This window comes from Danio aesculapii, chromosome 22 (assembly GCF_903798145.1).
Source record: "Danio aesculapii chromosome 22, fDanAes4.1, whole genome shotgun sequence".
In the NCBI taxonomy this organism is placed as follows: Eukaryota; Metazoa; Chordata; class Actinopteri; order Cypriniformes; family Danionidae; genus Danio; species Danio aesculapii.
The window spans coordinates 11206831-11219860 of NC_079456.1; the positions used below are offsets into that span (position 1 = coordinate 11206831).

The 13030-nt window shown below is 34.5% G+C and overlaps 1 protein-coding gene across 1 annotated transcript in view; it reads right to left on the reverse strand.

Annotated features, from left to right (window-relative positions):
• Nucleotides 1-12629, reverse strand: part of stab1 (stabilin 1) — a 70127-nt gene extending 57498 nt beyond the window's left edge. Inside the window, exons 1-9 of the mRNA XM_056447685.1 lie at nucleotides 12358-12629; nucleotides 7972-8102; nucleotides 5520-5635; nucleotides 5331-5416; nucleotides 4770-4839; nucleotides 4592-4687; nucleotides 3822-3932; nucleotides 2077-2264; nucleotides 1849-1979 (exon numbers count right to left, since the gene is read on the reverse strand). Coding sequence (XP_056303660.1) covers nucleotides 1849-1979; nucleotides 2077-2264; nucleotides 3822-3932; nucleotides 4592-4687; nucleotides 4770-4839; nucleotides 5331-5416; nucleotides 5520-5635; nucleotides 7972-8102; nucleotides 12358-12411 — 983 coding nt within the window. The 5' untranslated portion in view covers nucleotides 12412-12629. The remainder of the gene's footprint in view (nucleotides 1-1848; nucleotides 1980-2076; nucleotides 2265-3821; nucleotides 3933-4591; nucleotides 4688-4769; nucleotides 4840-5330; nucleotides 5417-5519; nucleotides 5636-7971; nucleotides 8103-12357) is intronic.
• Between the last annotated feature and the right edge of the window lie 401 nt (nucleotides 12630-13030).

Sequence of the window (13030 nt, forward strand, 5' to 3'; positions counted from 1 at the left end):
CAAACTTTGTCTATGAAAAATGAAGAAATTTTGGATCATTAACATATTACACAATTACAATAAATGTTGATGAAAGACTATCATAACTATAGATGGAAAGATATAGAAAATATGAGTCCAGAAATCACTTCATAGTTCTTTTCCGGCTAAAAATGCTTTATTAATAGGAATATGTTTTTCATTGTAATAAAAAAAATACAACCATAAAAATAAATGAATTAAAAATTCTAAATTTGCACACTTTAATGTTCGTGTCAATTTTTGATGACGTCTTTCTAACGGAAAATGTAATATTGAGTAGGGGTTGGGATTTATTTTTGTGCTCCTCCTCTTGTCTTTTATTTGGAACTAACCCGTGATGTAAAGTAACAAATTACAAATACTCAAATTACTGTAATTGAGTAGTTTTTTAAACTACTTAGTAATTTACTAAGTAGTTTTAAAAAGGTGTACTTTTACTTTCCCTCGAGTACATTTTTAGTGCAGTATTGGTACTTTTACTCCACTACTTTCCTTCAACCTGCAGTCACTACTTTATTTTTTCCTGTTTATGGGGAATAGAAAAATTAGACCTGTGATTCCTGTCCAATCAAATCGCACATAGAAGTAAAGAGGTAAATCGCATCATAATGAACTACTTAAAGACAAATGTCCAAAAAGATGTCCAAAATCTTTACATACAATGACCCAGAGACTGTTTAGATGCATGTCACTGCTGAGATGATGGCGGATGTTTACTGTATGATGACCAAAATTACCTAAAATCAACTAAATATCACCGTCTAATGATGTTACAGCTTGATGTTGTATGGACATTACCACTGTGACGTCTATTAGACATTGGATTTTGGTTGCCACACCTGATGAATAAATGCCAGTATTTGACGTAAATATGACGTTGGTTTAAGATGTTGGCTCGATGTTAGATTTTGGTCACTTTCTATCACAACCTAAAATCAACAAATTATCAGCATCATTTGACGTCGTTATTGGACATCAAAATAACATTGTCCTTAGACCCTGGACATTGAATTTTGGTCACCTGACATCACAACCTAAATCTAACCTAATATAAGCGTCTTATGAAGTTGTGTGCCTGCTGGGCAATCACTAAATGCACTACAGAATGTTACGTTTACACACATCCACAAATTACATGTGAATGCATCAGCTTTTTACAGCGTAAAACTCACTACTCATTACACTTGAGTACTTTTGAAAGGGCCTACTTTTTACTCATACTTTGAGTAATATTCAGACACTTTTACTCTACTTGCTCTACATTTTTGGCAAGTAATGGTACTTTTACTTAAGTTTGATTTTTTTAGTACTCTTTCCACCACTGGAACTAACTAACAGTTGGAGGGATGTGACTATGAAAATCTCACCCAATCTGTCAAACTGATGTCATCAGATAAAGACTTCCTTTCCAGAGTGGTAGCAAATGGTCAAATTTCAATTAAAGATGATCATTTTTAAAGTGGATTAACTTTGTTAAATTAAAAAAAGAGTGCGCTATCAAAATAAAAATTGTATATTTGATCTCATGCAGACTTTCGTTTAAAACAAATGATCAGATAGGTTTTAATTTAATAATTTAGATGGATCACAGCAATGTGATTTATGATGCAAAATGTGTTTAATTATCAATCCGTTCTCTACAAACACCATCAGTTATTAATCCAAAAACACTTCTTTATTCAAATGTAATTTAAAGTCTTTTTCTATTGATTTTGAAACTGTCATATTTTGGACAGGTTTGTGTAATTTTATCAGTCATTAGTTTGGCACTAAAGGAAGTGTAAATTGCCTTCATCATGTTATCATTCAGAAAGCAGCAGGACAGACCTTGGTGAGCCATCGCCATTGGTCTCACAGCGGGCACTGGTGTGGCATGAACTCGCTGTGCAGGCCGACTTCTGTGTGCATCCTTTGGATGGATCTGATGACTCCATACCAGGCAAACACACACATTTGGACTGGAGAGGAAACACATACAGAGCTCAAATAACAACTGTACATTGAATTTCAATCTAAACATTACCTTCAGATTCATTCCCACAGTGCACCGCTTACCTTCCCTGGGCTTATAAGTTCACAGGTGGTGGAGGTTACAGGACAGCCTCCATTATTAGTCTTGCAGGGGTTTATGGGAATGCAGTGTTTGCCATCTCCCTCGAATCCCTCTTTACACTCGCAATTAAACTTGTCATCTTTAGATAAACATTTAGCGTTTATGCCACAAGTGCCCTCTGGACATACACCTGGAACAGGACACAATCATATGATGGTCACGAGAGAGTAAAATGTTCTGAAATGGTACATTGGCTGTTTTCTATGGTGGTTAAGCTGCAAATTAAGAAATTGAAAAAAACAAAACTAATTTATAGTGTTTTGGATGGATAAAATTAAATTGAATAAAATTAACCAAATGACATATGAACAATTCCCACAGTAAAAAAAATCTTGAGAAAGTAGATCAGAATAAAAACTAAACAAAAAAACTACAGTGGTTGAGAAATCTCAAATACACTTTTCACAGTGTTTTCAGTAATGATATGTTGAATAAAATAAAGTAGATGACATATAAACAACTCCCTAAGTAAAAACCTTGAGAAATTAAATCAGAATAAAACTGTTAAGTTTAGTGTAAGATTGATGTAGAGAAAAAAAATATTTTTAGAAAACTACGGTGGGTAAAAGAGCTAAAACACTTTTTACAGCGTTTTCAGTAATAATATGTTGAATAAAATGAAGCAAGTGAAATATGAACAAATCCTACAGTAAAAACCTTGAATATATATATAAAAATAAACCTGTTAAGTTTAGTGTACGACTGATATGAGAAAAAAAAATTTAGGAGAAAACTATGGTGGGTAAGAGAGCTAAAACAAACTTTTCTACAGTGTTTTCAGTAAAAATACGTTAAATAAAATGAAGCAAGTGACATATGAACAAATCCCACAGTAAAAACCTTGAGAAAGTAGATCAGAATAAAACTGTTAAGTTTAGTGTATGACTGATGCAGAGAAAAAATTATTTTGAGAAATCTACAGTGGGTGAGAGAGCTCAGATGCATTTAATACAGTGTTTTCAGTGAGAATACGTTGAATTAAATAAACTAAATGACATATGAACAAATCCCACAGAAAAAAACCTTGAGAAATTAGATCAGAATAACACTGTTAAGTTTAGTGTAAGATTGATGTAGAGAAAAAAATATTTTTAGAAAACTACCGTGGGTAAGAGAGCTAAAACACACTTTTTACAGAGTTTTCAGTAATAACATGTTGAATAAAATGAAGCAAATGACATATGAACAAATCCCACAGTAAAAACCTTGAGACAGTAGATCAGAATAAAACTGTTAAGTTTAGTGTATAACTGATGTAGAGAAACAATTATTTTGAGTAAACTACAGTGGCTAAAACACACTTTTTATAGTGTTTTTAGTAATAATATGTTGAATAAAATGAAGCAAATGACATATGAACAAATCCCACAGTAAAAAACTTGAGAAATATATATCAAAATAAACCTGGTAAGTTTAGTATATGACTAATGTGAGAATTTTTTTTTTTTTAGAGAAAACTACGGTGCAGAGATATATATAATATGTATATAAATAAAATTGAGCTACAATATCTGATCTGGCTTAATCCAATGTTCAGATCTATTTGCTTGAAATCTACAAAAATAGGTGCTTATTTATGTAAATACTGTCTCAGTTGTATATTTTACCCCACAATTACAAACACAAATTTTACATTTACACAAAACAAACAAGCTAAATTTGTGTAATGTATGCACATGCTACATACTTAAACATGCTTCCCCGAACTTGTTTCCAGGCAGACATTCGCATACTGCATTTGTGTCATCATCTCCTTTACAATATGAGTAGAGTGGGCAGCTTGAACAAGATGAAGAAACTACAAAAGAAAAGAAACAACAACAACAAAGAAAAAGTATAATGATACTTACTGTAATTATATACAGTTGAAATCAGAATTATTAAACCCCCTTTGAATTTTTTTTCTTTTTAAAATATTTTCCAAATTATTTTTAACAGATTTAGGAAATTTTCACAGTATGTCTGATAATATTTTTTTATTCTGGAGAAAGTCTTATTTGTTTCATTTTAGCTAGAATAAAAGCAGTTTTTAATTTTTTAAAAACCATTTTAAGGTCAAAACTATTAGCCCCTTTAAGCTATATATTTTGTGTTCTACAGAACAAACCATCGTTATACAATAACTTGCCTAATTACCCTATCCTGCCCAGTTAACCTAATTAACCTAGTTAAGCCTTTTAATGTCACTTTAAGCTGTATAAAAGTGTCTTGAACAATATCTAGTCAAATATTATTTACTGTCATCATGCCAAAGATAAAATAAATCAGTTATTAGAAATGAGTTATTAAAACTATTATGTTTAGAAATGTGTTGAAAAAAATCTTCACTCCGTTAAACAGAGATTGGGGGAAAAAATAAACAGTGAACTAATAATTCAGGGGGTTTAACAATTCTGACTTCAACTGTATATTTATATATTTCATAATAATGCACTATAGAGAGTTTAACAAAAATACCTTTATCACACTTTGGTCCTATATATGGCGGCTGACAGTAACATTTTCCATCCCCATCCGGACCCGAGTTACACTTTCCATTCACGCAGCTGCACTCTGAAGCAATTTTACAATTAGACAGGTTTATCTTCAAAAAGTTATGATTATTAAACTGTGCTATCAGGAATTATTGACAGACCTGAAAGGCAGTGGCTTCCATAGGCGTTCGTATTCAAACAATTCTGGCATGCAAATCCTGCATATCCCGCCTAAAAAAAGAAGGAGTGGTTACTAAATGTCCCTAATATATATATATTCTTTTTTTTTTTCAACTTCAAAAGGGCTGCCTTAATATAAAGGTGAGGATCTTGTTTATGTATTTATTGGGATTACTTGACCCGACAAATAAATCAAAATAAAACTCTAAATTAAATAAATACAACTCAAAGAACACCCATGAATGCATGTTTGTTTAAAAAAATTACAAAAAAGTTAAATCAGAAGTAGAATTTAACACGTTTTTTAAAATAATTAATATAAATAATCATTTTTAATAATGTATTTGTCTTAATTTAAATACTAGACATAGACAGACAGACAGACAGACAGACAGATAGACAGATAGACAGATAGATAGATAGATAGATAGATAGATAGATAGATAGATAGATAGATCATTAATAGAAATAAAATATAAATAAATGTTAATCTATATAAACAAGCACTTACATTAATGTCGAGGTAAAAGAACATGAATTACCTCGCAAACACAGGTGCCATTTCCTGATAATCCAGACTCGCATGTACCATAGCCATTACATATCTTTCCTGACCAACTTGGGCAAGCTGGCAAAACACACAAAGCAAACCTAACGTACATTTGAACCCGTAACGTATTGGTTAATTTATACCACAATATCTATTTTTAGGGGTACAAACAGTAACTCACGCAAACACAGCGGCCCCCAGAAGCCCGGACAGCACTGCTGGACTGTCGTGACCTGCTGACAGGTATGAGAACAACCGGACAGCTCTACCTGGCGACCGCCGATTTCTACCACATATCTGAAACACAATAGTACACATTAGGTAAGGAATGTTTGACTTACAATACGGTTACAGCCCCTAAAATCATAGTTAACTTAACTTGTCAAAACAACTTGACTTCTAGTTGATCATTTGGTATCAGAAGTGGCTTATATGAAAGGCAAAGGCCTCTAGATTACGCTTATTTGTCCAAAATTAAATATCATACCTTGATTTTTATTATTTAATTAGGACAGTCAGGTATGATTTGCTTAGACAAAAGTCTTGTCACTTAACAGAAATAATGTACAGTATAAAGAATGAATATTGTGTATGACTCCCATGAGCTAGGAGGACTGTATCCATACATCTCTGCAATGACTCAAACAACTTATTAATAAAGTCATCTGGAATGACAAAGAAAGCGTTCTAGCAGGACTCCCAGAGTTCATCAAGATACTTTGAATTTATCTTCAATGCCTCCTCCATCATCTTACCCCAGAAATGCTCAATAATGTTTATAACTGGTGACTGGGCTGCCCAATCCTGGAGCACCTTGACTTTCTTTGCTTTCAGGAACTTTGATATAGAGACTGAAGTAAGGCTGAGTGCTATTCTGCTGAACAATTTGCCCTCTCTTCTTGTAATGTAATGGGCAGCACAAATTAGAACCCTGCATTTGAGCCTGAATCTGACATGCTCAACTTTTTTATGCCCCTAGGGCTGGGCTTCATCATAAGTTAGCACGCATATCGGGCTTCGGGCTTGCATTAGAATTTTTTTTTAACAGTTTAATGAGGGCGACGCAGTGGTGCAGTAGGTAGTGCTGTCACCTCACAGCAAGAAGGTCGCCGGTTTGAGCCTGGGCTGGGTCGGTTAGCGTTTCTGTGTGGAGTTTGCATGTTCTCCCTGCATTCGTGTGGGTTTCCTCCGGGTGCTTCGGTTTCCCCCACAGTCCAAAGACATGCGGTACAGGTGAATTGGGTAAGCTAAATTGTCTGTAGTATATGAGTGTGGGTGAGTGTGTATGGATGTTTCCCAGAAATGGGTTGTGGCAGGAAGGGCATCCGCTGCATAAAACATGTGCTGGATAAGTTGGTGGTTCATTCCGCTGTGGTGAACCCGGATTAATAAAGGGACTAAGCCGAATAGAAAATGAATGAATGAATGAAGTTTAACGAGACCTTAAGCGTGCGGAATTGCAGAAAAGCGTGCAGTTTTCAAGCCATGTACAATGGAAAACATTAAGAGAAAAATTGCCAATGGCAAACTCAAAACTGGAAAAAAAACACTAGAGGAAAGGCAAACTTCTGGTCAACTTTTCAAATAGTGACAACTATAATTGAGTAAACTCAATGTGGACCACATACCACTTGGATATCAAAGTCACTTAAAAAATGAAACTTACATTTAAAACAACAACAAGAAAAAACTCCACACGTTTCTCTAAATTATTAAAGATAAAAAGAAACTAAACGAAAAAAACATCAACTTTCTATAAAATACAACTCTGGTCTATTTTAATGGCTTACTAACAGTACAAGTTGTTAAGTGGAAAAAAGATGGGCTTCGGGTTGGGCTCGGGCTTGAAATTTTGATGAGCTGTTGGACAAGGGCAGGGCTACAGCCTGTGCGTCTCGGGCCAGGGCTGGGCTAGGGCTTAGATTTAAGGCCCGTGCAGGGCTCTAGCACAAATGTCTTGATACTGTACCTTAGGCTGTTGATGTTGCCATCCACTCTGCAGATCTCTCACTCGCCCCCATACTGAATGTAACACCAAACCATTATTTTTCCTTCACCAAACTTGACTGATTTCTGTGAGAATCTTGGGTCCATGCTGGTTCCAATTGGTATTCTGCAGTATTTGTGATGATTGGGATGCAGTTCAACAGCTGATTCATCAGAAAAATCGACCTTCTGCCACTTTTTCATGATCAACTAGAAGTCAAGGTATTATTTTTTTGCTCTTACAACTGGGATCAATGGCAAGATTTTTGTCAGGTAGCGTATTTAACTGCACACTTTTAGAACGTTCATCACCTAATCAGTATTATTTGTCTTATAATACGGTTAACTTACTTAAAGTAAGTGTTCTTGTTTAAGACATTTGTACGTTTTTTTGTCCTTGAGTTTCTAGTTTCTTTCACATTTCATCCAAAGTCATGTTGTCATGTTTTAATGACATTTTTGATATTTGTTGGCTGTAAAATAACTGAAATCATTCAGCGCAGTGATATGGAACTCAAAACAGGACTGGAAATACTTAAGCTGTGCATTTATATAAAAATAACTGCACACCTTTAGAATGTTCATCAATCAGAATCAAGCGATCAACAGATAATATTCTTAAAGAAAAAGCCTCGATAAATACACACCTGCAGGGATCAGGACTCTTGGTGACCTTTTTTGAGCCTCGTGGGCAGACGATGGCAGAGGCAGCAGCACAGGATGTGCAGGATGTTCGGTGAAGAACCATAACTGGTGTATCGCAGCGATTAACAATGGCCTGGAACGATAAATAATCCAAATTTGTTTCAAGAACAAGCATATCTGGGGTGCATTTTAACATTTTAGTCTTAGTCTCGTCATTAAAAACATAGTTCATTGATTTGGCATTTCCCAAATCCATCATTCCAACGAACATTCGCAAACTGCGTCGCAAACTTGTGCACTTGCAACTACACCTCTGGAGCTGTAGTTGGAAACATAGTTCCTGGCTTTGTTCTATTCCCAGTTATCCCCCCCCTAAGCCATATTCATTTAGAAAATTCTAAACAAGCATTAAATTCATCACTCTTAGGTGTAATTTGCTTTCAAAGCATTCTTCATGTTTACAATTGTGCTCCCTTCGCAGTGCACTTTGAGAACATTGATGTCATTTGGAACACAGTCATGGCTCATGGCGAAAGCTATAGGTGACCTATTATTTAAAATCGGAATTTACGTTACATCTCCAAAGCTTGTGAAAACAAAACATAGCACATGTTAATGCTTTTAATTTATAGTGGGTTATTTATTAAGTATCTGGACTGTATATGACATGAGCCTGTTGGTTAGAACAGTTCTGCCGTGGTTTGCATGTGTCAAATTGGGTTTTCAAAAATAAATAAATAAATAAATAAACAAACAAACAATATCCTACTTAATAATAATAATAACAATAATAATAATAATCTTATTTTTTTCATTTCCTAATAAATAATAAATATAAAATTTTATTTCTTAATAAATAGCCTCATTATTTATTTATTTATATGACTTATATATGATATTAGAATACGTGTTAGCTTTTGTAAGGGATTTTATGTTTTAGAATAGCATATGTAATATTCTCAATAACATTTGTAAAGGAAACATTGGTCCTATATGTGCCGTTTACATATATTTCAATTAATATGGAAAGCGATTGCATTTTTTTACCAAAATTAATATTGGATTTTTATTTATTTTTTAAATGCATGTGCATGTAAAACAATATACTTTGCACAAAGAAATGATGGGGTTCTTCTCTAAAGAAGTTGTTCCTCCACCATGTTTAGAGCGTTATTATGGGCGTTTTACGTTATAACTAACATAGTTCAACTGATGGATCTGCGACTGAGAAACTACGGGTTTTGGGAAACATTCTTCTTTTTCCAAACGATGCATCGTACTATGATAGTTCAGCCGTGAGTTACGTTGTTGTTTAGGAAACGCACTCCAGATCAATACTTTGCACAAAGCATGTAAAAGTGATACAATCATGGAGTAAAAACTAGCGTTATACAGTTGAAGTCAAAATTATTAGCCCTGTAAATTTCTTTTTCAAATATTTCCCAAATGATATTTAACTGAGTAAGGCATTTTTCACAGTATTCTTCTGGAGAAAGTCTGTTTTATTTTGGCTAGAATAAAAGCATTTTTTTATATTTATAACAACCATTTTAAGATCAATAATATTACCTACCTAAGCAGTATTTTTTCCGATTGTCTACAGAAAAAAAAATAACATACTATGATTTTCCTAATTGCCCTAACTTGCCTAATTAGGCCTTTAAATTGTAACTATCATGTTTAGAAATGTGTAGAAAAACATCTTTCTGTTAAACAGAATTTTGGGAAAAATATACAGGGGGACTAATAATTCAGGAGGGAACTTCAACTGTACATATGAAACTAATATTTCAACATAAACTACCATATGTTACACAAGCCTTTTGAAAAGCAACCATAGTGGAGTTTGTGGTTACAATGGTTTAAAGGCACAGTTTAATTTTCAAAAATGAAAATTCTGCTACTGTTGACTCACCCTCAACATATTATAAACCTGTCTGATGAACACAAAAGAAGAATGTCGGAAACCTATAGAGGCCAACAGTTTCCAACATTCTTCAGAATATCTTCTTTTGTGTTCATCTGAAAAAGTTCCAACAGATTTATAACAAGTTGAGGGTATCAACAATGACAGAATTTTCCATTTTGGGAGAACTATCTCTTTAGCTACTAAATATATTTTACATGTGTACTATACGCTTATTTCTTGTGGCCGCCTTTTTAAAACACGAAAACAAAGCTGCAGTGGGAAGATACCCAGAAGTATAAGATCAGCACTGTAAACATTGCAGCAACATGCTGTGGACTACAAACCTCCAGCTGTTGCCGCATTTTTAAAATGCAGATATGGTGTAAGCATCACTTTAATATCATTCAGTGAAGTTTAATTGAAACAATCAAAAGCATATTAGGCATCATACAAAAATCACAATCTCTTTAAGAGTGTCCTCCTAGGGTTCAGTTCATGGCAACAGGTAAACACTGTGATGACTTCCCTGCTTCAGCCTATGTAACCCGGTGAACGATAAAACAGTGCAGTCATCTGTAGCACATTCCCGCTAACATTTAAGCGTCACTGAGCGCGTTAAACACCACTGATTTGCCAATGTGTTCACCAGTGCTCAACAGAAATGATTGTGATTGGCCATGAAGGTCATCAGTTCACAGCTCTTCACAGAGTACAAACACAGATACACGGACACTGGTGCGCTTAAAGCTGCAAAGATCAGTCGATTGCTCGTCTGTGTTTGCACTCGGTAAACATTGGTGAAGTGCAGTGAACTGATGACCTTCACAGCCAATCACAGTCATTTCTGTTGAGCACTGGTGAATACTATGGCAAATCAGCAGTGTTGCGTTCAGCAGTGCTTAAATGTTAGTGGGAATTTGATAGTTTTTATAAATTTCAGTACCGAAATTCAGAATCGTGACAGGTCTAATATAGTAAAAGAATCAGTTCATTAATTTGAGTTTGATAAATGGCATCTAACCCGTGTGTTTGGGAAAGATAACATTAGCTAACTAGTGCCATTTCCCTTTACTTAGCTGAAAATGAGGTCTAATATTGTTTGTTTTTTCACTTTCCATTCATAAAGAACCTTCTGGTGACTTGGAAGGCATGATAAGATATGTCTTCGCTGATAAGATATACAGCCAGGTACACAACATTCCTGTGTGACTCAGGTGATACTTCCAGGTTTCTTCCCACCGCAGCCTCGATTTCACCTTTTAAATGGCGGCCATGTGAAATCAGTTTATAGGCCAATAGTACTCAATAGGGAGTGAAAATACTATGGTGTTATCATAGTACATGACCAAATAAGCCATGATAACATCATGAAAACATAATGTTTTTGAATATACTATAGAGGTACCATGGGTACTTTAAAAGTACAACAGTACTAAGGTTGTTTTGGACACATACCATTGGATGCCCCAAAAAGACATAGTATAACCCAGGGACTATCTGAGGTCAGTAAAATACCATGATACTGCTAATATTTACATGGAATTTCCATTGCATTACCTTAGTACATATTCAAAATAGCATCGATAATAATTATAACACATTTAAACAGGATTGGTTTGGGTATGTACTATGGTAGAACCATGCAAATACATAGGAATACCTTTAAATAACCTTATAATTAGTATTACCATGATGCAGATAGCTTTACAGCCACTGCCTCTTAAAAATATATGCTGCAACCATATCATAAATCAAAGTACCATAGTATTATCATCTGATATCAGCAGAGTACCATAATATTACCACTTTTTGCAGCTGTTACCATAGTATTTCAAAGAGTTGAATTAAAATTATACCATTCTTACAAAGATGTTCTGGTTCAGACACAAAAAAAGAATGAAACGTAAACATGGCAGCTTGATTGTACCATAGTATTCATGCAATGAAAAAAAATGCCATAACTGGTACTATTTGTGCATCAACAAAAATACAAATACATATTTATGTAGAACTTATATAGCACAATTTATTCTCCATTTTCAAAAAATAAAAGTAACTCAAATCATTGAAGAGAATTTTGTTTTTCGCCTAAATCCTGATTGGGTATAACCATAGAATAAATCCTGTAAATAAGTACCAGAATAAATAAATAAATAAGTACCATGGTAATATTGCCTGATATAAGCAATATACAATGGTATTGCCACTTTTTGCATAGCATTTACATGGTATACCACTTGAAACAGTAGAATTGTTTTCAACATGTACTACAGAATACACAGAATTATACATTTAGCATATTTTAAATACCATAATAAACAGCAATACCATGCTCCAAAATTAAAAATACCATAGTGTATTATAAAGTGCATATTTGATTGTTCAATCATTACGACTGGATTAATTTGAACAAGTGGAAAAACTTTTTAACAAATTATTTCAGTTACTTAATGACATAACTACTGTTCATGCAACTTACTTGAATCTGTGCAGTCCACAGTACTGTAAGTCCCAAAACGAGAAGATAAGACATATCTACTCCCTCAAAGCCAGAGAATTAGTCAGATAAACATGTAACAACAAACAGAAAAGGGTTTCCTGAGACACAATCTCCAGTCACTGCACACAACTGGACGTCTCGCTTTCAAACATCTCCACACAAAAAAACCTCTCTTCAGATCTTCTCGCTCATGTGCTTTCAAAGCTTTGCATGTTGAGCAATGAGAGAGGTGTCAAACCCTCACAGACTGGCTTCAAGCAGGAGAAAGGGTGAGAAAAACGTCTTTTCCTGACAGGAAAATCACCGGATTTCCTCCACTGCGTCGGCTTCATGATGGTTTGGGAAGTCCACGCTCATCAGCTGACCAGATTGCAGGGTTCAGCAGAATTTGAAGAACGGTACATTGAGAATTTATACTTTTTTTTCATGCATGAATATTAAGAGCCAGCCGTGCTAGGGTTAAAGTTAAAGTTAAGGTCGACTTGTTACAAAAACTGAGATTTACTGTGACATTTATGCACCTAAATGCTAAACAGTGGCATTTAAGCACTTACCAGCATGTTTATCTAAAATATGTTATCAGTTGGCATTTTTTTCTGTGGGAATCCAACCTCTGACCTTGGAGCTGTTGCAGAGTGGTATGCAATTTCGG